The sequence below is a fragment of the Brassica oleracea genome, chromosome C6 (genome assembly GCF_000695525.1).
Source record: "Brassica oleracea var. oleracea cultivar TO1000 chromosome C6, BOL, whole genome shotgun sequence".
Taxonomy (NCBI): Eukaryota; Viridiplantae; Streptophyta; class Magnoliopsida; order Brassicales; family Brassicaceae; genus Brassica; species Brassica oleracea.
In genome coordinates, this window is record NC_027753.1 from 22576444 (window position 1) to 22603705 (window position 27262).

At 35.8% G+C, this 27262-nt stretch overlaps 4 protein-coding genes and 1 pseudogene across 4 annotated transcripts; 3 read left to right on the top strand and 2 right to left on the bottom strand.

The window, feature by feature from the left end:
* The first annotated feature begins 6618 nt into the window (after positions 1-6618).
* LOC106300186 (methylenetetrahydrofolate reductase 1) lies at positions 6619-9771 on the top strand. Its single transcript, XM_013736279.1, has 10 exons — positions 6619-7172; positions 7256-7338; positions 7413-7586; positions 7793-7966; positions 8066-8166; positions 8280-8391; positions 8649-8729; positions 8827-9004; positions 9089-9423; positions 9514-9771. The coding sequence occupies exons 1-10, from the start codon at positions 6710-6712 to the stop codon at positions 9589-9591; spliced, it is 1779 nt and encodes a 592-aa protein (XP_013591733.1). The 5' UTR covers positions 6619-6709; the 3' UTR covers positions 9592-9771.
* Positions 9772-10136: 365 nt separating this feature from the next.
* On the bottom strand, positions 10137-12621 carry LOC106300187 (methionine aminopeptidase 2B). The gene is made up of 11 exons (XM_013736280.1): positions 12417-12621; positions 12211-12256; positions 12037-12135; positions 11854-11953; positions 11634-11779; positions 11461-11552; positions 11299-11393; positions 11032-11128; positions 10802-10945; positions 10500-10717; positions 10137-10410 (listed from the first exon to the last, which is right to left on the bottom strand). The coding sequence occupies exons 1-11, from the start codon at positions 12586-12588 to the stop codon at positions 10300-10302; spliced, it is 1320 nt and encodes a 439-aa protein (XP_013591734.1). The 5' UTR covers positions 12589-12621; the 3' UTR covers positions 10137-10299.
* A 470-nt stretch (positions 12622-13091) lies between these two features.
* On the bottom strand, positions 13092-13731 carry LOC106299507 (SKP1-like protein 11). Its single transcript, XM_013735589.1, has one exon. The coding sequence runs from the start codon at positions 13697-13699 to the stop codon at positions 13229-13231; it is 471 nt and encodes a 156-aa protein (XP_013591043.1). The 5' UTR covers positions 13700-13731; the 3' UTR covers positions 13092-13228.
* Positions 13732-17157: 3426 nt separating this feature from the next.
* Positions 17158-17631, top strand: LOC106299802 (VQ motif-containing protein 18-like). Its single transcript, XM_013735814.1, has one exon. The coding sequence runs from the start codon at positions 17158-17160 to the stop codon at positions 17629-17631; it is 474 nt and encodes a 157-aa protein (XP_013591268.1).
* A 2058-nt stretch (positions 17632-19689) lies between these two features.
* Positions 19690-26881, top strand: LOC106299440 (annotated as a pseudogene).
* Positions 26882-27262: the final 381 nt, after the last annotated feature.

Here is a 27262-nt window from a genome sequence, read left to right on the forward strand (position 1 = left end):
AAAGTAGATAACATTTTTACAAACCATGTGATTAGATAGAAATTATTATTGTTACATATCAAAATCGACTAAGCACGAATACATTTTTTATTTATATTTAGTTGTAAAAATATTATTAACAGTTCTAAAATTTTAAATTGTGAATTATTAAATAAAGTAGTCATTTGATCCAAAAATCTAATTTTGAAAAATTTAAAAACTAACCTCATATACAATACTAAAAGGCAAATATAGTAAAATCAACCAATCAGAGAGCCCGAAGTTGCCACGTCATCTCATTTATTTTTTCGTAAAAAATGAAAAAACAATGCAAAGGAAATGATCGAAAACCCGAGTTAGTATGACATAAATATATGGCAGTTACCACTAAGCCTTTGAAATTTTCTTGGACACATATACAAGAATCACTAAGTATGTAATCACAAACTCTTATGTACAGTTACAATAAAAAGGCAAATATAAGTCATGGAGAGGGTGTCCACGTAGGATAGTAAAATCAACCAATCAGAGAGCCCGAAGTTGCCACGTCATCTCATTTATTTTTTCGTAAAAAATGAAAAAACAATGCAAAGGAAATGATCGAAAACCCGAGTTAGTATGACATAAATATATGGCAGTTACCACTAAGCCTTTGAAATTTTCTTGGACACATATACAAGAATCACTAAGTATGTAATCACAAACTCTTATGTACAGTTACAATAATATGAATTCAACTTTCAAGACTTCGATACTTTGTTTTGTAAAAAAAAAAAGTAAGTGACTAAACTAATATATTCGTTGAAAGTGTGAGAACATTGACCAATATGAAAAAACATAGATTTTTGTTTTCGTGATAAAGTTAAGAATTTTGTAAAAATAAGTTTAACATATAAATTTTCGTGACAAATATGAAAAAGCATAGATTTTTGTACAATTTTGACAAAACAACTCAAAACATAGTTCTCTAATGTCTTAATAAAATATTATTTAAGGGTGCAATAATTAAATATATCAATTCAATAAATTTTGTAATTTATAGACAAAACAATAACACAACAAATTTTGAAACATTTGTTTAAGCTATCGATTTATTTTCATGAGAATCCAACTAAACATGATAAAAAAAATAATTAGATTTACAAATATTTAATTATCATTTTATTCAATTTTGATTAATTTCAAATATACAATACTAAAATGTAAATATAAGCCATGGAGAGGGTGTCCACGTAGGATAGTAAAATCAACCAATCAGAGAGTCTGAAGTTGCCACATCATCTCATTTATTTTTTCGTAAAAAATGAAAAAACAAAGCAAAGGAAATGATCAAGCCCGGGTTAGTATGACATAAATATAGGGCAGTTACCACTAAGCCATTGAAACTTTCCTGGACACATATACAAGAATCAATAAGTATGTAATCACAAACTCTTATGTGCAGTTACAATAATATGAATTCAACTTTCAAGACTCCGATACTTTGTTTTGTAAAAAATAAAAAGCTAAGCTAATATATTTTTTGAAAGTGTGAGAACATTGACATATACCACAAAGAAATAGATTTTTGTTTTCGTGACAAAGTTAAGAATTTTGTAAACGTAAGTTTAACATATAAATTTTCGTGACAAATATGAAAAAGCAAAGATTTTTGTACAATTTTGACAAAACAACTCAAAACATAGTTCTCTAATGTCTTAATAAAATATTATTTAAGGGTGCAATAATTAAATATATCAATTCAATAAATTTTGTAAAAGGCAAATATGAGCCATGGAGAGGGTGTCCACGTAGGATAGTAAAATCAACCAACCAGAGAGTCTGAAGTTGCCACGTCATCTCATTTATTTTGTCGTAAAAAATGAAAAACTAATGCAAAGGAAAGGATCGAACCCGGGTTAGAATGACATGAATATATGAGAGATACCACTAAGCCATTGAGACTTTCTTGGACACATATACAAGAATCACTAAATATGTAATCACACTCTTATGTACATTTACAATAATATGGATTCAACTTTCAAGACTCCAATACATTGTTTTGTAAAAAAAAATAAGTAAGTGACTAAGCTAATATATTCTTTGAAAGTGTGAGAACATTGACATATACCACAAAGAAATAGATTTTTGTTTTCGTGACAAAGTTAAGAATTTTGTAAACGTAAGTTTAACATATAAATTTTCGTGACAAATATGAAAAAGCAAAGATTTTTGTACAATTTTGACAAAACAACTCAAAACATAGTTCTCTAATATCTTAATAAAATATTATTTAAGGGTGCAATAATTAAATATATCAATTCATACTATACTAAAAGGAGGATATAAGCTCCTCTTAGAGTGTCCACGTAGGCACAAAAAATCGTCCAATCAGAGAGTCCGAAGTTGCCACGTCATCTCATTTATTTTTTCGTAAAAAATGAAAAACCAATGCAAAGGAAAGGATCGAACCCGGGTTAGAATGACATGAATATATGAGAGATACCACTAAGCCATTGAGACTTTCTTGGACACATATACAAGAATCACTAAATATGTAATTACACTCTTATGTACATTTACAATAATATGAATTCAACTTTCAAGATTCCGATACTTTGTTTTGTAAAAGAAAAAAAATAAGTGACTAAGCTAATATATTCGTTGAAAGTGTGAGAACATTGACAAATATGAAAAATCATAGATTTTTGTTTTCGTGACAAAGTTAAGAATTTTGTAAAAGTAAGTTTAACATATAAATTTTCGTGACAAATATGAAAAAGCATAGATTTTTGTACAATTTTGACAAAACAACTCAAAACATAGTTCTCTAATGTCTTAATAAAATATTATTTAAGGGTGCAATAATTAAATATATCAATTCAATAAATTTTGTAATTTATAGACAAAACAATAACACAACAAATTTTGAAACATTTGTTTAAGCTATCGATTTCTTTTCAAGAGAATCTAACTAAACATGATAAAAAAAAATAATTAGATTTACAAATATTTAATTATCATTTTATTCAATTTTGATTAATTTCAAATTGTAATAATGTATTTTTTTGAAGTTACAAAAAAATATTGTTATTTCTTTATTACACTAGCATTATATATAGATTCTATATACACAAATAAATATAATATAACAACATAAGCTTGCTTTCCCTGATTCATATGAAAACTTTTTAAGTTATCCACCAAAGCAAATTAATTAAATCAATCAAATTGTTAGAATACAGTTAATTAATATATAATTTTATTTTAAATTAAATTATTTAAAAAGTATATTTTCGTTAAAAACAAAATAATAAATAAGTAAAACTGATTTGATGGTAATTTTTATGACATATATATATCAATTCTGTGAAAGAAATTGAAGCTTAATATGGAAAAAAAATCTTACATACAAAAAACTCTAACAAAAAAAAACTAATAAAAATTAAACTATGATATTATCAGTTAGACAAATTAAACGATAATTAGACAAATTTGATTTTTTTGCCAGCCAAAAGTTTATTATTAATTAGCATCAGTTATTTCAAAATGTTTAAGAAAGGATGGACAAAAAAATAGGATGGACATAAATGATATATGAATTATGAATAGTACTTTGTAAAGATAACTTAGATAACATATCTACACATCCATTTCCAGTCTTTTTTTATGCCTAAATTCAATTTCTTCAGAGCAGTTATTCCACAAAGAGATCGTATGAGATATTATTTTGATATTCAGATTTGTTTCTTGACTGTTAAGAAGATTGATAACTGTAAAAATGTCTTCTTCGAATATGATATGTCTATAACCGAGTCCCCAACATGAGACAAGTTTGTTTAAAAAGTAAATAATTTTATTTTTCTTATATTATATAATAAATATATTTTATATTCTTTAAATAATGTAATACAATATTATACATTTTTTTAGAATTGAGAAATACATATATCAATTAGACAAATTAAGCGATAATTAGACAAATCTGATTTTTTTTTGCGAGGCAAAAGTTTATTATTAATTAGCATTAGTGTTTTCAAGATGTTTAAGAAATGATGGACATAAAAATAGGATTAACATAAATGATATATGAACTATGAATAGTACTTTGTAAAGCTGACTTAGATAATACATCTGCACATCCATTTCCATTCCTTTTTTATGCCTAAATTCAATTTCTTCAGAGCAGTTATTCCATAAAGAGATCGTATGAGATATTGTTTTGATATTCAGATTTGTTTCTTGACTGTTAAGAAGATTGATAACTGTAAAAATGTCTCCTTCGAATATGATATGTCTATAACCGAATCCCCAACATGAGACAAGTTTGTTTAAAAAGTAAATAATTTTATTTTTCTTATATTTTATAATAAATATATATTATTTAGTGATAATAAAAATATAGTTATTCATCTATCACAAATATCTATACAAATATGTGAATCAAGTACAACAATCAAACAACATAATGATTTCCACAAAGAAAAGTTTAAAAATATATTTATGTTATGTAGTCTTATTTTATATTTTTTAAAGAATATAATATAATACAATATTATACATTATTTTTTTTAGAATTGAGAAATACATATAATATCTTATCCGCGCGGTTAAAAAATCTAGTAAATAGTAAAACTTGAATGGATCATTTGAATTTGGTACCAAAAAATTGAACATCCAAAAACTGAATAAGGAACATGAACGTCAAAATCAGACTCAGAAAGATACAATCTTGTTAGAAAAAAGAAGAAGAAAAAAGCTCTCGTCTTCCTCGTTGGCGTTACGGTGGCCGGTGGTTCTACCACCAGCCGGTCACCTTTCAGTTTGCTCTTTGTAGTTCTAGTCTCTGCTTTTCCTCTCTGTCTTCTATGTCTTTGGTTTGGTCTCTTTGTTGGTGTCTCTGGAGCTATCTTTTATTGGAAATAGATCTGCGTTTTAGTTGTTCTTTTGCGCAGCTGGAGCACCGGCGAGACTATTACCCATGATGTGAAGCCAGGGAACTCGGGATTGGAAGTGTTTTGTGTGGTTTTAACCGGATCTGAGTCAGATCTGGCGGACCTGTGATAAGGTTGGAGTTGAGGCTTCGCCGGTGGTGAAGGGGTTCTCCTCCCTTGTCAGATTTGATTCCGTTTGCCCGCGAGCTCTCCACTTTTCGACCTGCGGAGACATCCGTTTTAAGTGGTCTAGAATATCTGTTTTCCATTGTTGTGTGGAAGTTTGTCTACGGTTTGTTCTGCTCTCAAAGAGAATCGCTGGCCCTCTTTTGGTTGTTTGGTCTCTATACCTGCAATTTTTCGAGTTCTTGATGTGGTAGTGAATGCTTCCTGTCTCCTGCTGCCGGTTTCTATATGTTTTCGGTGAGTTCGGGTGGGATTGACTTCGTTTTATCTCTAGATCTGTTGAGATTAGAGTGTTGGTTGTATGGCTTTTATTGAGGCGTTGCTTGGACGCATGAAGTGTGTCGCAGCCGTATCCGAAAGAGGAGAACTTTGAGTGGTTCTCTCTTGTTGGGTTATAAAGTCTGGTTCTTTAGGTGGAAGAGATGTGTTCTCTGTGTTCGTAGAATTTGATGTTATCGTTCGGTGGGCAGTGGGCGCCAACGACAAATCTCGTTCAGAAACGCCAAGTGGTGTCGGAAGGTTGCAAGTTCAGTGTGCTAACGTCATGGTGGGTTTTTGATTTATCCTTGTTGTAGCTATAGTTAATTATGTACTTGGTATTCTCCTACGTTGCTCCGGAGTGGGTTCTAGTTGCCTTTCTTGTGGGCTTGTGTTCCTGGGGATTTCTAGTTCTTCCGCCGGCTTTTGTATTCTTCCTTTGAATGAAATTTAACAACTTGACGGAAAAAAAAAAAACATGAACGTCAAAATTCAATATAGAAACTAACTACATATTTTGTGTTCAAAAAAAAAAAAAAAAACTAACTACATATTCAAATATATATTTTAATTAAGATAGATGTGTAAAGTAAATTTAACAATTTCGATAAATTAGTTTAATCTAAGCTTTACCGTTTACCGCTAGGCCTGAGACTTATTATCCGAAATCCGGATTCGATCCGAGATCCGGATTCGATCCGAAATCTGCTCTAGATCCGCTCCGAAAATAGGATATCTGTGGTGTCCGGATCCGAATCCGGATAGTAAAATCTTGGATCCGTCCAAACCGAATCCGGATCCGAATATTTTAATTTTTAGGTCCGGATATCCGGATCCGGATCCGTATTTTTAAAACACATTAAATTTTTAAATTTCAATAATATTTATATTTGATATATTAATATTTATACATGAATTAATCTTATAATCTTATATTTTAGTTTTTACAATAGTATAGACATATATAAATATAGCTATAAATATTTAATTTATCTATTATATTAAAAAATTAGTTTAAAAAAAAATATTATTTTTAATTATTTTTACGGATCCGGATTCGAATCTGGATAGCCGCAGAGAATAGAATATCGAGACGGATATCCGAAATTCGGATATCCGGAAACTACGATTTCATATCCGAATATTAAATTCACGGATCCGACGGATCCGGATCTAGATCCGAATACCCTGAATTTCCCGGATAGCCGGATGTGTCTCATACCGCCACCAAACTTATTGGATCTCTTTCATTGAGAGGTCTCCTCACTATAAAAGAGCCACACCACTTGCTCTCCACCACTTCCTTTCCCACATATCCACACTCCTCCAGATTCAAAACCCAAATCTGAGATTCGATCTCACCGACGACTATGAAGGTTGTCGACAAGATCAAATCCGTGACGGAGCAAGGCCAAACCGCCTTCTCCTTCGAGTTCTTCCCTCCGAAGACCGAAGATGGAGTCGAGAATCTCTTCGAGCGGATGGATCGGCTGGTCTCGTACGGCCCCAGCTTCTGCGACATCACCTGGGGCGCGGGAGGATCCACCGCGGATCTCACCCTCGAGATCGCGTCGAGGATGCAGAACGCGATCTGCGTGGAGACGATGATGCATCTCACTTGCACCAACATGCCGGTGGAGAAGATCGACCACGCGCTCGAGACGATCAGATCCAACGGGATTCAGAATGTGCTTGCGCTTAGAGGAGATCCGCCTCACGGGCAGGATAAGTTCGTTCAGGTGGAGGGAGGGTTTGCTTGTGCTTTGGATCTGGTGAATCATATTAGGAGCAAGTATGGTGATTACTTTGGGATCACTGTTGCTGGCTATCCTGGTAATTCAAAGCTGCTTCCTTTTTTCAGCTTCGCTGTTGGGTTTGTTGATGTTTCTCTAATGGGTTTTGTGGGTTTGAATCAGAGGCTCATCCGGATGTGATTGAAGCTAATGGACTTGCTACTCCTGAGTCTTATCAGAGTGATCTTGCTTACCTGAAGAGAAAGGTTTGGACTTTGTGTTTATGGTTTTGGGTTTTTTGTGTATTTGGATTGGATTAGTGAGTTGGTTTGTGGAACAGGTTGATGCTGGAGCGGATCTGATTGTTACTCAGCTGTTCTATGATACTGATATTTTCCTCAAGTTTGTGAATGACTGTCGGCAAATTGGGATTAACTGTCCTATTGTTCCTGGGATTATGCCCATTTCCAACTACAAGGGGTTCTTGCGTATGGCTGGTTTTTGCAAGACCAAGGTATGGTGTCATCTCTTACAACAATGATGATATGTCTTGCACTGTTTTTTGCTTTGCTGCTTAAGATTAGATTAATTTGATTGCATCTTTGTTGCTGCTTATTGATAATATAAGCGTAGGGTGACATATTTAGACCCTTGGTGATGCCTTATGAGAGTTATGACTAATGTTTTCGTAACACTTCATTCATGCTATTATTGGTATAGATACCTGCTGAGCTCACTGCTGCCTTGGAGCCTATCAAGGATAATGAAGAAGCTGTGAAGGCCTATGGTATTCACTTTGCGACCGAGATGTGCAAAAAGATTTTGGCCCATGGAATCACTACCCTTCATATCTACACACTTAACGTGGACAAATCAGCTATTGGAATATTAATGGTTGTTCCTCATTTCCTTCTTAGTTTTTTTTGTTTTTCTTCGTTTCACACACATCATTTACATACACTGGAGAACCTAACAATGGTGCTGAAACTGCAGAACCTTGGTCTGATTGATGAGTCTAAAATCACTCGTTCTTTACCTTGGAGACCCCCTGCAAATGTTTTCCGTACCAAGGAAGATGTTCGCCCCATTTTCTGGTAAACTGCATTTTGTTTCTCTTGCTCTGATTTTGTCTCGCCAGTTAATGCAGATCTTCAACTTGTATTTACGGAGAAAATGATACCATTGGTTTCTGTCTGAATCATTGCAGGGCAAACCGTCCAAAGAGCTACATATCTAGGACAAAGGGCTGGAATGACTTCCCACAGGGACGATGGGGTGATTCACGCAGTGCATCATATAGTACACTTTCGGATTATCAGGTACCACATATTCATTCTTTTTTTTTTATTTTTTTGACAATCTACTTTTGGATTTTGAAACTTGAGCATTGACTGAGACTCTTTACAGTTGCTCTTCCTTATTTGCTTAGAGCATTGATTCATCACAGTGCATCATATAATGAGATGCTTAGTTTGCTTGCCACAATATCCTTGGGGTTTGATAATTGCGGTGTCTTCTTTTGTACCTTTCTTTGCTGAATTATTGGCGCTGATCTAAATGCATAATATGTTGATAGTTCATGCGCCCACGAGCACGTGACAAGAAGCTTCAGCAAGAATGGGTTGTCCCATTGAAAGGCATTGAAGATGTTCAAGAGGTAGCCTTTCATTTTCCAACACTCATAGAAATTGATTCGTTCTCTTGTTTCTTCTCACTCACTAATACATTGTCTTGTAAAAACTGTCAAAAATCAGAAATTCAAAGAGCTCTGTCTTGGAAACTTAAAAAGCAGTCCTTGGTCTGAGTTAGATGGTCTCCAGCCAGAAACAAAGATCATAAACGAGCAACTCGGAAAAATAAACTCCAACGGCTTCCTGACCATCAATAGCCAACCATCAGTCAACGCAGCCAAATCCGATTCCCCAGCTATTGGTAATTAAACTCATTCTTTGATCACATATTATACTGTAACTTGGCTTATTCCAGAAGTGCTTAACTGCATTGGGAACTTTGCAGGATGGGGTGGTCCTGGTGGTTACGTCTACCAGAAAGCTTACCTTGAGTTCTTCTGCTCAAAGGATAAGTTAGACACACTTGTGGAGAAATCCAAAGCTTTTCCTTCTATCACCTTCATGGCTGTGAACAAAGCAGAGAACTGGGTATCAAACATCGGTGAATCCGATGTGAATGCAGTTACTTGGGGAGTGTTCCCAGCTAAGGAGGTTAATCAACCGACAATTGTTGATCCAGCAAGTTTCAAAGTCTGGAAAGACGAAGCCTTTGAGATTTGGTCAAGAAGCTGGGCTAACTTGTACCCAGAAGATGACCCTTCTAGAAAGTTGCTCGAGGAGGTACATAATTTTCTCCATTTACATTCTCTTCTTTTCTCAGACCAGATTGGCTTAACTGTGATGATGATTGGGATCTAACTGAATGTGCAGGTGAAGAACAGCTACTATTTGGTAAGCTTAGTGGACAACGATTACATCAACGGTGATATATTCTCCGTCTTTGCTTGATCTCTGAGAAACCCCCAACGGTGGGACGAGGAGACATTCGATTTTCACGATTTGTTGTAACCTTTTTAAAGATATTTGTGAAATGTGATGAACCAACTATAGACATCAGTTTCCATTGTGGCTTGTTCTTTTATCTTTCTATCAAAACAAATAAATCAAGAAATGTTGGTATTTTTTCAATGTTTTCGACTAACAAGACCAGAAAGATGTCGGCATGAAATGCTCCTTAAGCATCAAAACTCCAGAATCATCAGTTTTTAGAAGCGGTTCAACCAATTCCCACATCTTCTTCAACGAAAAAACAGAAGAAGTATGAACAATGCAAAGAAACCTTTGTTACTGAAATGAATAGAGTAAGGCCTTGTTAGGAGGTTCAGGCTTGGGAAGCTGCTCGACATCTTTTACCAAACCAAACTCTATCTCGAGGAACAGGACCTTTTGGTGGAACCAAAAACTCACTCGGGAGGATTTATTTGTTTTCTCGCCAAAGCAAGAAGCTCTACAAGTCTACTTCTTATCTTATGTAATGGAGATTACTAGTAGGATTGATGCGCAAGTTCATGTTTAAGGCAACTACATAGACTTTTAGCAATGTATTGAAGCTCTATAGAAATGATTCAAAGCTGTGATAACACAAGAAGAAAAGAAAGCAGTGTACAATCTCAAGAACAGTATATGAGAACAGAGTATAAAAGCAGAGAATCTGAATCAATAGTCGTCTCCCTTGGAAAGAACTTCTTTGCAAGTAGGTCGGAGTAAAATAGTGTGCTCATACTGTGATACATAGCTCCCCTTCACATCACACAGAGGTGGATACGGCTGAAATGAAATAGAGACAAACGATTAAAGCCTCGTTTTCGTCAGTCTTATTTAGACTGTGGTGTGTAATTAGTGTGAGAAAAGTTTACCTCAACAATGCCAGCGTCGCACAGATTCTTTAGAGCCATTAGATATTTGGTTTCACCAATGCGGTCCAAATAACGTCTGCAGAAAGCGAGAGTGGAGAAGTTGTTGTTGATAGTAGCAAGGAGTTGTTTTGCTCTAGGCAACCTCAAAGGGACATGGCCAATGTCGAAGTTCTTCATGTAGTGGCTACATTCTAAGTCTTCTCTCACATATCCTTTCCCTGCAACAGAACCACAAAACATAGGATCAATCATTGGTGACCTTTTTTTTCTTTCAATAGCTCATGAGCTGAGTTTTATTTTACCAGTCGATCCAAATGTTTCAATTGCATAGAATTCACCCTCTTCCATCTTTGTCTGCTCGCCTCCTTTAACTATTGGAACTGACTTGCCAGCATGTATCTGATAAGGTCCAATGCTATGGCCATTCAAGTTCCGGATACTTTTAACTGCCAAAAAGACAAAACAGGTAAAGGTTTATTACATTAGTATTGAAACCGGTACTGATGTAACAGTCAACATTGGATATTAGTACCTGGGAAGACCTTTCCATTGATTTCGACCTCATAAGACTCCATGACCTCCTGAATTGCAGCACCAATGTCGCATAGACGAACATCGATTCCAGCTTCCTGAACCAGCCAAGAAATACACACAAAGCAGGTTAAGAGGTGGTTCCTAACAATTCAAAGCCTAAATGAAATCACTTTTCACACTGAGATGAGTAGAACAAAGCACTACAAGAATTATTCGTCCTACTAGTAGTTGTGCATTCATAAAGCAGTGAAAGAACAATAAGCACCTTGATACCGGTATAAGTAGCTTCACGGGAGGCTGCTAAGAGAGGATCATACATAGGATTGAAAGCAACTGTAAATGCACAGTCGATAATATGTCCTACAAAAAAAGAAGAGATGTTAATTCATCTGACATTTGTAAATATCATTAAATATTTGTCTTATACCATCAATATGTGTTCCAAAGTCCAGTTTCATTACATCGTCGTACTGAAGTACAGTCTTGTCTCCGGAGTTTGGTGTCCAATGAGCAGCAACCCTTGAAGGTAAAAAAAAAAAGCCATTAGAGAAAAATGACTAGTAAAGAAGAAGAAAAATGAAGGAAAATGTTATAACTAACCAATTCAAAGAGCATCCTGTAGGGAAAGCAATACCAGCTTTAAGACCATTCTCTGATATCAGCTTACGAACAGTATCCTCCAATGTCTCACATATATCAGTCATCAACATTCCAGGCTTCACTATGCTTCTCACATATTTCCTAACCTGAAAAAAATCTCTCCGCGGCTGTAAATGAAAAAAGACAATATTTGGCCATTAATCAAGAAAAGAAAGTGAACCTGGCGATGAACTTCTGCAGCCTGTCGTACAGAGTTGTATATAGGCTTTTGCAAACGCTCCAAGTCTCTCTTCTCTTCAGATGTTGTTCTCCACAAGTTGCTGCATTACCAAACATCTTAAACTATTATAACATATGTAAGATGTCCCTTGAAGGTGTGTAAAGAGTGTTGTATGAAACTTACTCATCCTTATACTGCTGTATTTCACCTTCAGGAAACTCTCCAGATGGGAAAAGCTTAACGACAGGGATTGAAGGTGGATCAGTCTGTTGGGGCTTCTTCCTGCAAACACAATCATTAAAGTAAGCAAACACCAAAAGTGGAAAACTGAAGAATGTACAAAAAAACACTTCTTACTTGCTTTTATTCCTCTTCTTTTTCTTCTTCACTGTTGAACTCTCAGCTTACATAACAAACAAGAAGTAACATATCAGTCAGAACAATGGATCAAAAAATCTAAAACCATCAAACCTACTCAAGGGCAAACTCAACTAGACAAAGTCTTAGAAAGCTAGCATAGTGTAGAGACATCAAAAGGATCCATTTTGTATTTAATTATTCACCTTTGCTTCCTTCTTCTTCTTCTCCTTCGTTCTCCTCTTTTCCATCTTCTGTAACCTCGAGCTTCTTGGAAAGCTCAGTTTCCAAAGGTTCATCTTTTCCTCTAGAGGATGATTCGGCGCCGCCATTCTCCACCGTGGGAGCTACAACAACTTCAGGGTTCTCGCTCGCCATCTCAATCGATGCTTTGCAGTAATCGTACAACAACAAATTCGATTAAAGACAATCGGACACGGTTGATTATGTCAACTAATAGTTCTGCTCCTTATTGGGCCTTATGGGCATCTGTTAATGGGCCGGGTTTAGTTTTACACTAATTTTCTGTAATCTTCTTCTTTTTTTAGTTAAGCATTTTTTTTTGGAGCAAATCTCCAAAATAGCACGTTTCTAAATTTACGATGAATACAAAATGTGTAATTATTATTATGATATAAATGTATTTAGTCTTCACTCTTCACCTCTTTTATCCTTTATTTACTTTTTATTATTGTATGTGGATTTTGAATTGCCTTTTTCTTGTTCTGCACGATAAATAATTTTCTCCGAGGAGTCATCTTCTCGAGCGCCAAAACAAGAGTCATGTTTAGTGAAACACAAACTCTTGTTATCTTGGCAGAGAGTTAGTTGGAAACAAGATTGAATACTCAAGTCCTATAATCAAGAATTGGTACAGATACTTTGTAGAGCTTAGCATATAATCAAGAATTGCTCTTACATTTCTTAAGCATAAGCCCTTCTTGAACACGAAATCAACGATAGTCATCGTATCTAGAGATTCGAAGACACAAAAACCAAACAAAGAACATAAAAGAAACTAGTTAGGGTATTGATTCTCCATGCGAATCGCTTCTACTTCCTCTTCCGTAAAGTCGTTCTCGATGTTGAACGTCGATCGAATCTTTTTCTCGTCTTCGCATGCAGCGATCATATCGGCAACTTTCTGGCACGTGACATCAAGCAGGCTCGGGATGTGTAGGTAATTCGCAGCCATGATGAGATCCATGAGCGTGGGCTGATCAATTTCCCCGACGAACTTCACGTCCCACTTCTTGAGATCATCGGAGGAGGACGAAGAAGAATCACCACTACCGTCTTCCACCGCATGCTTCTTGCAGTACTCGATCACTTTCAGGAGGATCTCGCTTGTCAGGTTCGTAAACCGTAATTCTTGATCGGGTAATTCTTCAACAAGAAACGATATGATCTTCGACTGACGTGCGACCGCTTCCTCGACCACAAACGATTCACCGTCGGAGCTTTTCAGCACGATCATCTTCTTCGACATCGTTTCTTTGTTGCGTGGCTATCAAGAAAGATTGAGAGAGCGAGTGAATAGTAAAGGTGATGCTTGAAGCTATGTTATGAGCCCATGCAATCTTGTGTATTTATAGCATCTCATTCGAGTAACTTGAACAACAAAATATCAGTTGCTCAAAAAAAAAAAAAAGAACAAAATATCAATAATTCAGTTACAAAAAGAAAAAATATCAATAATTTTAAGTATGTTTGTCACCCGCTTGGAAAATAAACTATCATAATTTTCAGCATTTAATTTTATATTTTTCTGGGATCAGTATTGTTATATATTTTTTTGAGAAAAATTATTGTTATATATTACCATCATTTTTATTTTAAATAAATATTTTTTTATGACCAATATCATTATTTTAAAATTCAAAACATTATGTTGTTATAAAGGTTATATATTTTAATGATAAAATTTGTATGTTCAGTATACTAATACTAGCTGACACTGTGTTAGAATCAATATTAAAATCTTAAAATATGTAATTTTAGATGAAAATTTACTAACAGAGTAAATTATAGTTGATTTGTTATAATGTGGTTTATTATTAAAGAAAACAGTTTAGTACATATATATATTTATTTATTTTTGAAAAACAGTTTAGTACATATATAGATATTACAAGTTACACTTTTGTTTTGTTTTTGAATGTAATTAGGCGAACCAAAACCTCAATTAACAAAAACAAAATTCCTTAACTACGTCTCCTATATTTCATCATCTTTGGAACTGAATGAACATAATGCCATTTCTTCACCACGTTTCTTAGTACCTTGCGAGTCTGAATAATTTAGTACATACATTATACAAGTTTAGTACATACATACATTATAGTGTATAATGTATAAAATCCAGATTAGATGTCAGTAAATTGTTATCACGGTCTAACCTATTCTTAATGTATAAAACCATCGTCTAAAGAAATTGAATGTCCTTTTCAAAAAAAAGAAAAGAAATTGAATGTCACGGACGGTATAACATATTCTTAATGTACAAGTCGAGCATTGTGTTTTAAATCGCAAAAAAAAACTATCTTTTTGTCATTCTATTACGGCTCAAACAGGGGCAGGGGATTCGATAGTGAACCAGCAGCTTTGAGCTCCATAAAGAATGTTATAGCGACACTAACAAACGTGTCTGGAGCTGACACACTAACAAACGTGTCTGGAGCTGACAGCATGTTTTATGCTGATGGTTATCAAAATGAGCGGTAGACCAAAATTATATAAAACAATAAATCTCTAAAAGTGTAAAAGAGTAGTTCGTCGCCTGAGAGATTCGAACTCTCGCGGGGACTTTTGTAATTTCTTCACGCCAAATTATAAACTAACAATGTGGATAGATAACATATGTTTATGTTCGTGTTTTTTTTGTCAGACCAAGGTCTCTTATTTCGACGCAATCATTGATGAAAATAAAGCGTATTCGTAAGGAAATGACTATTATATTTACAACTTAAAAAAGATATCTTAGCAAGTTGCACATATGAATCGTGTAGTGCTCCAGCATGACCGTAGGTACAAACAAAATCTTCTGCTCTTTTAAATAAGGTTCTTGAATCCGGCCATAACCAGTGAATTAGTTGGAGCCAAAACAAAACAGTCAAAAACACAAAAGGAGAGATGGACAGCCAAGAAAATTGTAGGATCAAATTACCATGGTCGGGATAAAACATCAACCGAACCGACAAGAAAAATTATATAAAGCCATAGCTGAAACAGTATGTCTAGCTTGAGAGAGTTTCAGCTGACAGGACATGCTGAGATTATTAATTTGTTTTCTTACGTGGACTGAGGAGATTAAGTCTACAATCCCGCGTATAAACATTAAAGAAATATATGTTTATGTCCTACATCTACTTGCACATAATTGTCCAGTCTCTATAAATTTTTATATAACCAAACACGCCTAGTGTCAAATAATGTTCTATTTTAGGAATTAAACAAAAATAAATTTGACCTTTAACCAGGTTGATGCAACATACAAGTAGTAAATAGAAAAACTCGACTGCAACAAAAAAAAATCGTTTGGTGTAAGTATATAATAATGTTGGACTATTTTGGCTAATGAAATGTTGTGACCTCTCCGTATGATTATTGGCCGTTTTGTTTGTTTGAATTTCGAATAATCAATGTAATGCAATAAATATTAAAATCAAACAAAAGACTTGCACGTGCAGAGATGAAGCACATATCACGTGTGACGAGTGCCTGTCGTGTGTGTTAAGTATTTGTAGGTCGTGATTAGCTATTTGGGTCGGCTTTATTTATCTAATCCCTGTCCAACAGAATAATATCAACCAAAGTCTGTTTTACATACATGATACATCACTATAAAAGATGATGACATTAAACGTTTCATATATATTGAAATTTATTTAAAGTAACCAATGTTTAAAAAATCGATAGATGAAAGTTAGAAACTCAATGGAGAAGTAGCTTTATGCCGATTATTCGGGATCTAGGTAGGTGTACAGGTTAACGAAGTAATTGATTATTGATTATATATATTATATTTATATTACATATTTTAAGATTTTTCTATTTAATTAAAAATATTTTTGATGAAACAATTAAAATGGAATATAAAAAAAACTGGAGAAAAAACTTTCATTTATTTATAAAAAATGATATAATTAAAGTATTCACGTTGATTTTATTTAATTTAACCAATTTATATAAATTTAGATGGATTAGACCGGTTTAAACGAATTAAATCGGTTTATACTGTTTTAAGCCAATTTAAACAATTTAAAGTAGTTTAAAAAAATTATTTCTGACCGATTTATGGCTTAAGAGATACTTATACCGACTTTTAGAATATTGAAAATCATGTTATTAATATGGATATTACAAAATGGAAGAAACTCTATTTCTAGAAGCCATGTAAGATTAATTATGCTGACAATTAACAAATTCGTAAACAAAACAAAGTCAGCTTCGCATCCCATGGTAAAGTTGATAAGCTTAAGTCAACCCCAACTAATCATAAAATAAAACGTTGCTTACACCATCTACCTTATGCTTTTTTTTTTGCTTATTTGTTGAGTTTTAATAACAGTTGAAAATTAATAATTGTTTTTCTTCGATAGCGTAAAAGAAACAGGTAATTCTCTTGGGAAACTTACAGTTTATTTAAAATCCACCTGTTGTTATGTGTGTAATGGAGGGCAGGTCCATAGCTGTTTTCTTCCTAGCTATACTTCTCAATATTTTGACTATTTAATATTCAGTTTGTAGTTAATTAATAAATGTTTCTTATACTAATGTTTCTGACCAACCATCAATAATATTATATAATAATTGTATTTTCTATGGTCATATCCATTACTTTTTGTGTATATGTACATGCTCAGATAATCCAAAACATTTGCATATTAAATCTTCAAACAATACAAGAAACACAATCCAAACAAAAACCAAACTTTTGTTTTCTAAATGGTGAGAAATTCAATGAAGGCTGAGTACGATCTTGATCATTTTCCTCATCAAAGCTTCTATGGAGATAATTCAAGAACTTTGGTTCCTATGAACAAGAACTCCCAAATAATCACCAAGATCAAGCCTAAGATCCGTATCATCCATATATTTGCACCGGAGATTATCAACACTGACGTCAAGAACTTCCGTACACTCGTCCAAAGTCTAACCGGAAAACCGGAGATCACCAAAACGGGTTCTAAGAAAAAGATAACGAGAACAAATATTCCTGCGCCACCGCCTCCACTTCAAGAATCCAGCCCAGAACATACGGCAGAGCCGGTCAACAGTTTCATAGGGAGCCACGTGGTGAAGGAAGAATGGGGATCATGTTCAAACACAAACACTTACTTTGATTTAGATGGTTTGATTGATCTTGACGAAGAGAACAACATGTTTTCAAGTCGATGGTTTGATCTTCAAGAGCAATAACTAAACTAGTCACACTTTGCCCTAATATTTAGGGCTTCAACTAAAACGTCCCTATTGGTTCTAATGATTTAATTAGTCGTTCTATTTGGGATGTAACAAGACATGGTTTAATGAGACAGTGACATCATGATGAACGAGGTTGACGACGATCATCATATAAGTAGTGGGTATATACATAGTTTGTATAGATATATACACATGTTGTGATTATTTTGTGCTCTTTGAATTAACTTGGTAGACTGACTTTGCTAAAAACTGGTGTAGCAGTGTAACACGTTGTATTCACGCGTGCGTGTATTAATTCCTTTGATGTATTTGTGATTGACTTTTGCGTGGGAATGAATGTGCTGGAATTGTTTTATTAATTCGTGGGAAAAAGAAGAAGATAAATATATGATTATTGGAATCAAGCAAACAAAAAGGAGACCTTACACGATAACTATAGAATTCTGGATGTCAATATGTGCTCGATGGGAATCTTAACTCCTTCCGGACAATCCAACCAAACCCAAGGAACTCTTGGTTAATGAACAAGTTGATCAAAATGAGAGGTATTGTCTACAGCTGGATAAAATTGAGAGTTGGAAATGGTATCACCTACCGTTTCTGGACAGGTAATTGATCATCATTTGGCTGCCTCAAGAGTTATTTCTACAATGACTCTAACTTCTCTCTTCGGTTAGCGGAGGATGCAACTCTCTCATCTATATACAGAGATGGCAACTGGATTCTTCCTCATGTTCGGTCCGAAAAACAACTGAATCTTCAATCATAACTAACAACACTTTCTCTGACAGAGAATGAGGATTACTATGAGTGGAGAAGTGGAAGTGGAAGGTGCAATAAGTTCGAGATACTCTACGGGTCAGGACTGCAGTGCTCTATATGGGCAAGGCGCTATCGTACCTTGGGATCATATTGTTTGGCTTGCAGGAGGAATACAAAAACTGAAGATGTAAGATGTTCGCACTGAAGTAGTCGCTGATGTAGTTGCTGAAGCATACGTCGTGTTGAGTGGTGAAGACCATGTGGAGTCAAGATGCTGAGCTGGAGTCGTGTAGACTTGGAGAGCAAGGGAGTATCTTGGAGATATGAAAAGAGGAATAAACTTTGGGAGCAAGTTTATGACTTAAAGGAAGAGGAATAAGTGCATTCCAAGAAAAGGATAGTTGCACTTATTGTTATGGAAGATGTCCATATTGTGGGTTCCTTAGAGACTAGGGTTTCAGGAATGGGAGATTAATATAAGGTAGCTATGGGGTCGTCTGTAGAGAAACAGAGACACAGAGGCTGATCTTATAGAGAGAGAGAGAGAGAGAGAGAGAGAGAGAGAGAGAGAGAGATAAGCTCTTGGAAGTGTTCTGGGTCGTACTGAAGCAGTGGCTGAAGTACTTGACGGTAAAGAGACATAAGCGGGTAGCTTAGGAATCTTTCAGTAGCGTGTGTTAGGGTGATAACACTAGACGTGTAAAAGTTGAATTAAGCAGATCTTGTAATAGATTGTGTAAGGAGATTCTAATAAAGCATTGGTATTTGCTTGTGTATTTTGTCTCTTGATTTATCTTCTGCAGTACTATTGTTGTGTCATCTTGCACTAACAAGTGGTATCAGAGCGGGGCACCTAAGTTATCGGTGTTATCCTAAAGGTGAAGATGAACACGATTATTTTTGTGCAGAAGGCGATCATGTTGAATGCGGACCAGTATGGTCATTGGAAAGCTCGCATGAAGCAGATGATTCGAGGAATCAATGAAAATGCGTGGACAGCTGTGGAGATTGGTTGGGAAGAGCCTACCATAGTCATAGGAGATGAGAAGAAGCCTAAGCCAAAAGAGGATTGGTCAGAGGCAGAACGCAATGCATCTAAGTTTAATGCAAAGGCGTTGTCGGTGATTTTTGGAGCGGTTGAAGCAGAACAGTTCCAGCTGATTCAGGGGAGTACTTTAGCTAAAAAAGCGTGGGAGATCCTGTTGAATTCGTTTGAAGGAGATGAGAGTGTCAAGAGGACACGTCTGGATCATCTTGGGTCGCAGTTTGATAATCTCAGGTGGTCTGATAATGACTCTGTGGCGAGCTTCAGTGCCAAACTCAGTGCTATGGCGCATGAAGCATGTGTACTTGGGAAGAAGTACAAGGAGAAGAAGCTGGTAAAGAAGTTACTACGATGTCTTCCAGCGAAGTTTGGAGCTCACAAGGCGGTCTTGAATATGACCACAAACACGGATGAGCTCAAGTTTGACAAGCTTGTGGGTATGCTAAAGGCAGAAGAGATGGAGACAGACAGTAGTTCAGTCTTTACGTTAGGTGGTGCATCAAGGAATATAGCTCTTGCTGCTGACAAAGATGGAGATAGATCTCCGAATGTTGAAGATGCCATGGGGATGTTGGCTAGGAATCCGGGTAAGATGATGAATTCTTCTGGTGGGAGGAATCAGTATGGTCACCAGGGAGGTGATCGTGGCAATAGCAGAAGAAGAGAAAGTCTCAGGTGCTACCTATGTGGAGGCGTTGGTCATATAAGGGCTGACTGTCCTGTAGCACAACAAAGAGAACTTAAGTGTTCTGAGTGCAGAGGTGTTGGACACACACGGCGTGAATGTCCAAACTCAAAGAAGGGAAAAGGAGTTCCATTGCAGTCGTCTGATGATTCAGAGTCTGAAGAAGATGGAAAGGTGATGAAGAATATGGTTGCATTTGGTGCACGCAAGGAGAAATCTAGTGAATCCTCGGATTCAGATGTCAATACAGACTCTGAGGATTATCACGTGATGGTCAACAAGTGGTTGAATCTCAAGAATGAGAATCTGAGGTTGCAACACGAATTGGTGCAGGGACGTGAGCAGTATGAAGAACTTGCTGCTGTAAATGAGAAGAATGAGTCTTTGGAGAAGGAGGTTAGCAAACTGAGGGAGGTTGCTATTGATGAACGTGAGAGAGAAATGATGCTGGAACGTGATTTGGCTGAGAATCGCAAACAGATCAGGATGCTCAACAGTGGATCCAAAGATTTGGATAAGATACTCTCGATGGGTCAACCAGCCAAGGCGAATTGGGGACTGGGATATCGAGGAGCTGAGAGTACTAAGGAAGTACAACAGAAGGGGCTATCACATTTTGTGCATGGGAGCACATCAAAAAGTGGAGCCAAAGGAGCTTGTCAGGAAGTGCGTAGACGTACGACAAGGAGTACGACAGGAAGTACTACAGCGCGTAGCTGTAAGTAACAAGCCGAAGGTAGTACATCAGTGCAACAACATGAAGGTCAGACAGAAGGTTCTGAAGCATGGTTGTGAAGCTGGTACAAGGAAGGAGACTGATTGGTGCATCAGCAACTGTGTCAGGCCGAGCAAGAAGCAACATCGAATGTGCTGTTGGTTCTGTGGGAAGCTTGGACATAAGAAGGTGGAGTGTTTTTCTCGTGAGAAGAGCAAAAACATGGCCAAGAAGGTGAAAAAGACGTTCATTAAACCCAAGAGGGTTGAAAAGGTGTCCTTAGCCAAGAGTGGCTTACTTGATGAGATCAAGGATAAGACATCAGAAGATGGGTGCAACTCTGTTAGGAGTGATCTTAAGGTTGATCAAGAAGCATCAAGTCTGGAGCCAGGACACGAGGTTGTTTGTGGCACAAGGGGGAAGGAGATCGAAGTGCGTCAGGAAGTGATGTGAGATGATCTTCAGGAGGGTGATAGTGAAATCACTCCAAGACAATAGCAACGAGTGCAGAGGGCACTCGGTGTGGATGGGGAATGGCTTATGGTCAAGAAGACGACACATGACAGAAGCCAAATCCTCAACAGAAGCTGGTCGAAGGGTAGTTCGACAGGTGCGTCAGGTCATGATGCAATACTTGTTATTCCACTGCAGCAGGGGCTGTGTCATGATTATACATGAAGAAACACACGGTTGGGTCTGTAAGGTTTGACATCTAAGCATCTGTTTTAGCTTAGTATGCAATCAAGCAGGGGGAGAATGGTGATGTTCTGGTACAGAGAATGCATATCTTATGGGGGAGAAAAGCATGGTGTGGTGCACATCTCGTGGGGGGAGAAAAACACATTTGGTGTGGGAGTTTTCAGGTGAGGAACGTGGTTGCAACATGGTTGCTGAAACAGAAGAATGTTGTGCTTGATCGGCACACAAAGCTAAAAGGGGGAGATTGAAGATGTAAGATGTCCGCCCTGAAGTAGTTGTTGATTTAGTTGCTGAAGCAGACGTCGTGTTGAGTGGTGAAGACCAAGTGGAGTCAAGATGCTGAGCTGGAGTCGTGTAGACTTGGAGAGCAAGGGAGTATCTTAGAGATATGGAAAGAGGAATAAACTTGGGGAGCAAGTTTATGACTTAAAGGAAGAGGAATAAGTGCATTCCAAGAAAAGGAAAGTTGCACTTATTGTTATGGAAGATGTCCATATTGTGGGCTCCTTGGAGACTAGGGTTTCGGGAATGGGAGATTAATATAAGATAGCTATGGGATCGTCCGTAGAGAAACAGAGACACAGATGCTGATTTTATAGAGAGAGAGAAGCTCTTGGAAGTATTTTGGGTTGTGCTGAAGCAGTGGCTGAAGTACTTGACGGTAAAGAGACATAAGCGGGTAGCTTAGGAATCTTTCAGTAGCGTGTGTTAGGGTGATAACACTAAACATGTAAAAGCTGAATTAAGCAGATCTTGTAATAGATTGTTTAAAGAGATTCTAATAAAGCATATTTGATTGTGTAATTTATCTCTTGATTTATTTCTGCAGTACTATTGTTGTGGCATCTTGCACTAACAAAAACACTCTTTCTTCTACTGGCTCTTCATACTTAACCAGTGTCCTACCAAAGACTGATTGCTAAGCTGGGAATTACAACCATCTCCAAACTGTTTGCTCTGTAACTCAGCTCCAGAATCGCGAGATCGCCTCTTCCTCCAATGCCCTTACGCTTGGAACTAGTGGTGCCTTATGTGTCATCGATGTGGCTTGACTCCGGAAAGGAATTGGCAGAATGTCATTTCTCAACTACAAAGATTTTGAAGTCAAACTTGGTGAGGCAGACTTACCCTCCTATGCTGGCAAAGCTGCATATACTAGATTTGCCATGAAAGAAATGGGCGCCTTCATCGCAACATTTTTTTGTGAACTTCATTTTTCATTTTAGATACGTCAAAACTTGGAAATTAAAACCACTCACTCAAAAGGAAAGGCCATTCTAGCTAGCAAATGGACCTCCCCGGCACTGAATTCATTAATTATGTTATGTCTCTATTCATATATTTTAGTAGAAGTCAAGATCGGAGTAATCTAGTTGGTTCAATTGCGCACGGCGCAAGACCGCAAGCTAACAGCGATCATTTATTATTTTTATTTCATTTTTTCTTCTTCAAAAGGTCAGCCGGTCAGCATGCATAGTGCAGTGGCAACAAATTTGATTGCTTATGAATTTTCCACGTTTCTTCGCATAAAATTGCAAATCGCTTTGCCTATATATACCTTCACATATCTCATCACTTCTCTCACAACTCAGTAATCTCTACATTATTCTTTAAGAAAAAGGTAGATTCATTAATTCATTATTTGTTTTGCAAAAACAAAAACTATTCACTCATTCCATTCTTTCATATTAGACAAATAAAACTAACTCCAGTCGACTAAAAGAACGCAAAAGATCTTTCACTCGGTATATTATTCTCCGCTTACATATCAGTTATTTAAATATTTTTTTATTCATTGATGTATAAGTGTATATTAACTCATAATCTTATGTTCATTTCTATGCAGATTTAAAAGGTTTCTCCAAAAGACTAAAGTCTAAAACAGCTTATAAAACTTTTATAAACAATGACGCAGAAAGTAATCAAACTTCAATAACACCACAAGGCTCAACAATGTATATGAAAAAAAAAACATTTTCTAAAACCCTTTTTTCAAAAAAAAAAAAACATTTCGCTAAATAATATTTACAGAAAAAGGAACATTTTCTCAAAGAAAAACTCATTCGGCCGTTCTGACTTTCCGGACGGTTTCCTCTTTGGGACAGCCTCATCAGCTTATCAATACGAAGGAGCCATACACGAAGCTCCTCGTGGAGAAAGTGTTTGGGACACATTTGTCCCAGTGGCGGAGCTAGACATTCATTTTATACGAGTCATAATTATTTTTCATAGCTAAGGGTGTCATAGATGAGTTTTGAACTCAAGACATGGGAGTCAAAAAAAACATTTCTGACCAATTTACCACAGAAAAAACATTGGATATAAGCCTAAAAGTTTAATTTTGTAAATTTCATAGGGGTCGGTTGACCCCCCTACTTACAAAGTGGCTCCGCCACTAATTTGTCCGAAAGTATCCCGGTTTGTTTATTGAACCCTTCTTGTAATATATAGGTTTATATATATCTGAATAGTTACTTTCTTATGATATTCATCAAACTAATATAAAAATGAAACTTTTGCAGAAAGAAATTGCTACTCTAACGCGGACCAAGCAATCGAGTTCTATAACCATTACAAGGAAGACATCCAAAGAATGAAAAGATATAAACATGGATGCTTTCAGATTCTCTATCTCTTGGCCTCGGATTTTGCCTCATAAGTTCTTAACTCATATTATCTAAACAACATTTTTCTTGATTAAACATACTGATGAATGAGTTTTGAAAATTTTAAACAAAGATTTAATCCTTGTTCTCTTGTTCATTTTCCAAAAAAAAAAGTTGGAAAGAAAAACAAGAGAGTGAATCAAGAAGGAATCAATTTCTATAATGATCTTATCGATGAACTCCTAGCTAACGGTATTTAACTAATCTCTCGTACCTATATAAAACCCCAATATTCTTTTTTTTTTGTAACACAAACTAATATTCTAAATAAATATATTCTAACATGATCTTGATCAAAAAAAAAATTCATCAAAAAAAAAATATATTCTAACATGATCATACATATGTATGAACAGGAATCACACCTCTTGCTACTTTGTTTCACTGGGATATTTATTCCTCAAGCCCTTGAAGATGAATAGAACGGATTTCTAAGCGAACAAGCTGTGTAAGTGATTAAAAATAATACATGTTAATTTCTAGAGATCTCTAATTTCTAACTATATTTTAAAATCAATGTCTATAATACGCATACAAAAAAAAATCTTTTTGCAAAAAAAAAAAAAACAATATTGCAGTGATGACTTCAAAGATTTTGCTGCCATATGTTTCAAAGAATTTGGCGACCGTGTGAAATTGTGGGTTACACTAAACGAGCCATGGTATTGGTGGCTATGACCAGGGTCGTGCCTGACTTTTTTGGGCCCCTAAGCACAAAATATATTTTTGGTCCTTCAATTACTTATCATGGAAAAAACATTAAAATTTATGGGGCAAATAATTGAACCCTCAACCCTTTGTAGGAAAGAATTGGACAAAGACCAGTAGAACTAACCATACTTTGTTAAAAAAATTGGCCCTTAAAATACTTATACACATCAGGGCCCCAAGCATGTGCTTGATCAGCCTATAGTCAGGCACGGCCCTGGCTATGACGCAAGAAAGAAAATCGCCTGGACGTGCCTCCAAGTACATGAATGAAGCAGCTGTGGCTGGAGAATCTGGCCTGGAGGTTTATACTGTTAGTCACAATCTACTTCTGGCTCATGCAGAAGCCATTGGAGTCTTCAGAAACAATCCCAAAGTAAGGATACAACATATTTGATTTTGTTATATAAAGCACTTAAAGTCTTTGGTAAGACATATTTATTGACAATATTGTTTTTGTTTGAATCCCAGTGTAAAGATGGCAAGATTGGTATCGCGCATTGTCCTGTCTGGTTTGAGCCTTTTGACATGAACTGCCCTGATGACAAAGAAGCTTGTGAACGAGCCATGGAATTCATGTTTGGATGGTGAGTGTTTTTCTCATCAAAATATAAAACACACACACACGTTCTTGACTCATGACCGGATATGAATTTCATGAAATTTGTGAGATAATAAATATTTGTAGGTTAATCTCAATAAAATTTTATTAACAATTTGGGGACTATACGACCTTTGTAAAATAATTTTTTTTCAATTTAGGATCATTGCGAAGGTTTCATTCGTCTGTGTTGGGAACCAGCATATCTTGACTTAAGAATATAAACATACCATACTTTTTGTTAATTTTCTAATTTGAGGAATTCTTTTTGTAAACAGGCATATGGATCCAACTGTGTACGGAGATTACCTTGAAGTGATGAAGAAATCCATAGGGAAAAGATTACCCTCATTTACCTCAGCACAATCCAAAAAGCTAAGGGGATCTTTGACTTCGTTGGAGTGAATTATTACAGTGCTTTCTATGTTAAAAGCATTGCTGAAGTGGACCATAATACTCCCAAGTGGAGATCAGACGCACGCATTGAATGGAGAAGTAAGTAGCGTTTACAAAATACATATAACTCGTATCATATTTTATAGGGTTTCTATTCATTTCTTCGCTCACAAGCTTCTTAAGGGTTTATTAGTTTCTTAAGGCTTTTGGTTACGGATTTTGTTGTCTCACAAGTTTTATATATATTGGAAGTTTGGAACAGAACAAAACAAAGCAGGACAGACATTGGTTGTAAGAAGTGCATGGTTCAGAATGGGACTTTCTATACCCACAAGGGCTTTGAAAATTTCTAACTTATGCTAAAAATAAATACGAAAGCCCAAAGTTCATGATCACTGAAAACGGTAATAATTTTATACGAAGCTCTTCCATGATAGTTTTACTCATTTGTTTCTTGAAATATGGTGTATACTAACTCTCTCTCTCTCCTTTCTTTGCTTCAGGACATTGTGATATGGATTATGAGGAAAAAACAAAGCTTTCTAATTTGATGGATCTCCAAAGGACAGAGTACCACAAGAAACATCTCCAAAGCATCCAACAAGCCATCCAGTAAGTTTCTTGACACACAAGAAACTGTATTGGAACCCTAGACTTAGCTTCTTACTGATGATAAATGTTTTTTTTTTTTTTGCTTAGGGAGGATGGAGTTGAAGTTGAAGGATACTTTGCATGGTCGTTACTAGACAACTGCGAGTAGAACGAGCTAAAACGTTTCCCAAAAATTTCTGCAATGTGGTTCAAAGAGTTCTTGAAAAGAGCAGAAGAGATTGAAGAATCTGAGAAGGAAGAGTACTTGTTGAAGTCTGCAATGAAGAAGAAGAGATTCTTATTAGCAACTGGTTCGGCTTCATGTTTTATTCCTAAGATGTCTGAATCTTCTAAGGCCCTCGAAGTATTTTTCTAGATTAATTTGTAGTGTTGAAAAGCTTTGAAGCAAAGTAGAGTTTAAACAACCAGGGCTAAGAATTGTTTGTGGTTATAAAACTTTTTTCCCTTTTTAATTAGTCTTCTTTGCTTACAATCATTCTTGGATTAAAATCAACTGAAATATTATCAAAGTTAAAACAAATAGTGCATCAGCACTACCATGGTAAACTACGACAGTATATCTTTTTATTTTCCGGCAGAAATATAAATATCGACATTCTTTAAAGATGATTGAGCAATAATACATTTGTATAAAATTATAGATAAGCTATCCTTTTTTTTTTTTGAAAAGATGGGAGAAAGTCGACAAAGAGATGGGAAAAAGTCGAAAACAAGATGGGCTATAGATCTCTAGTTC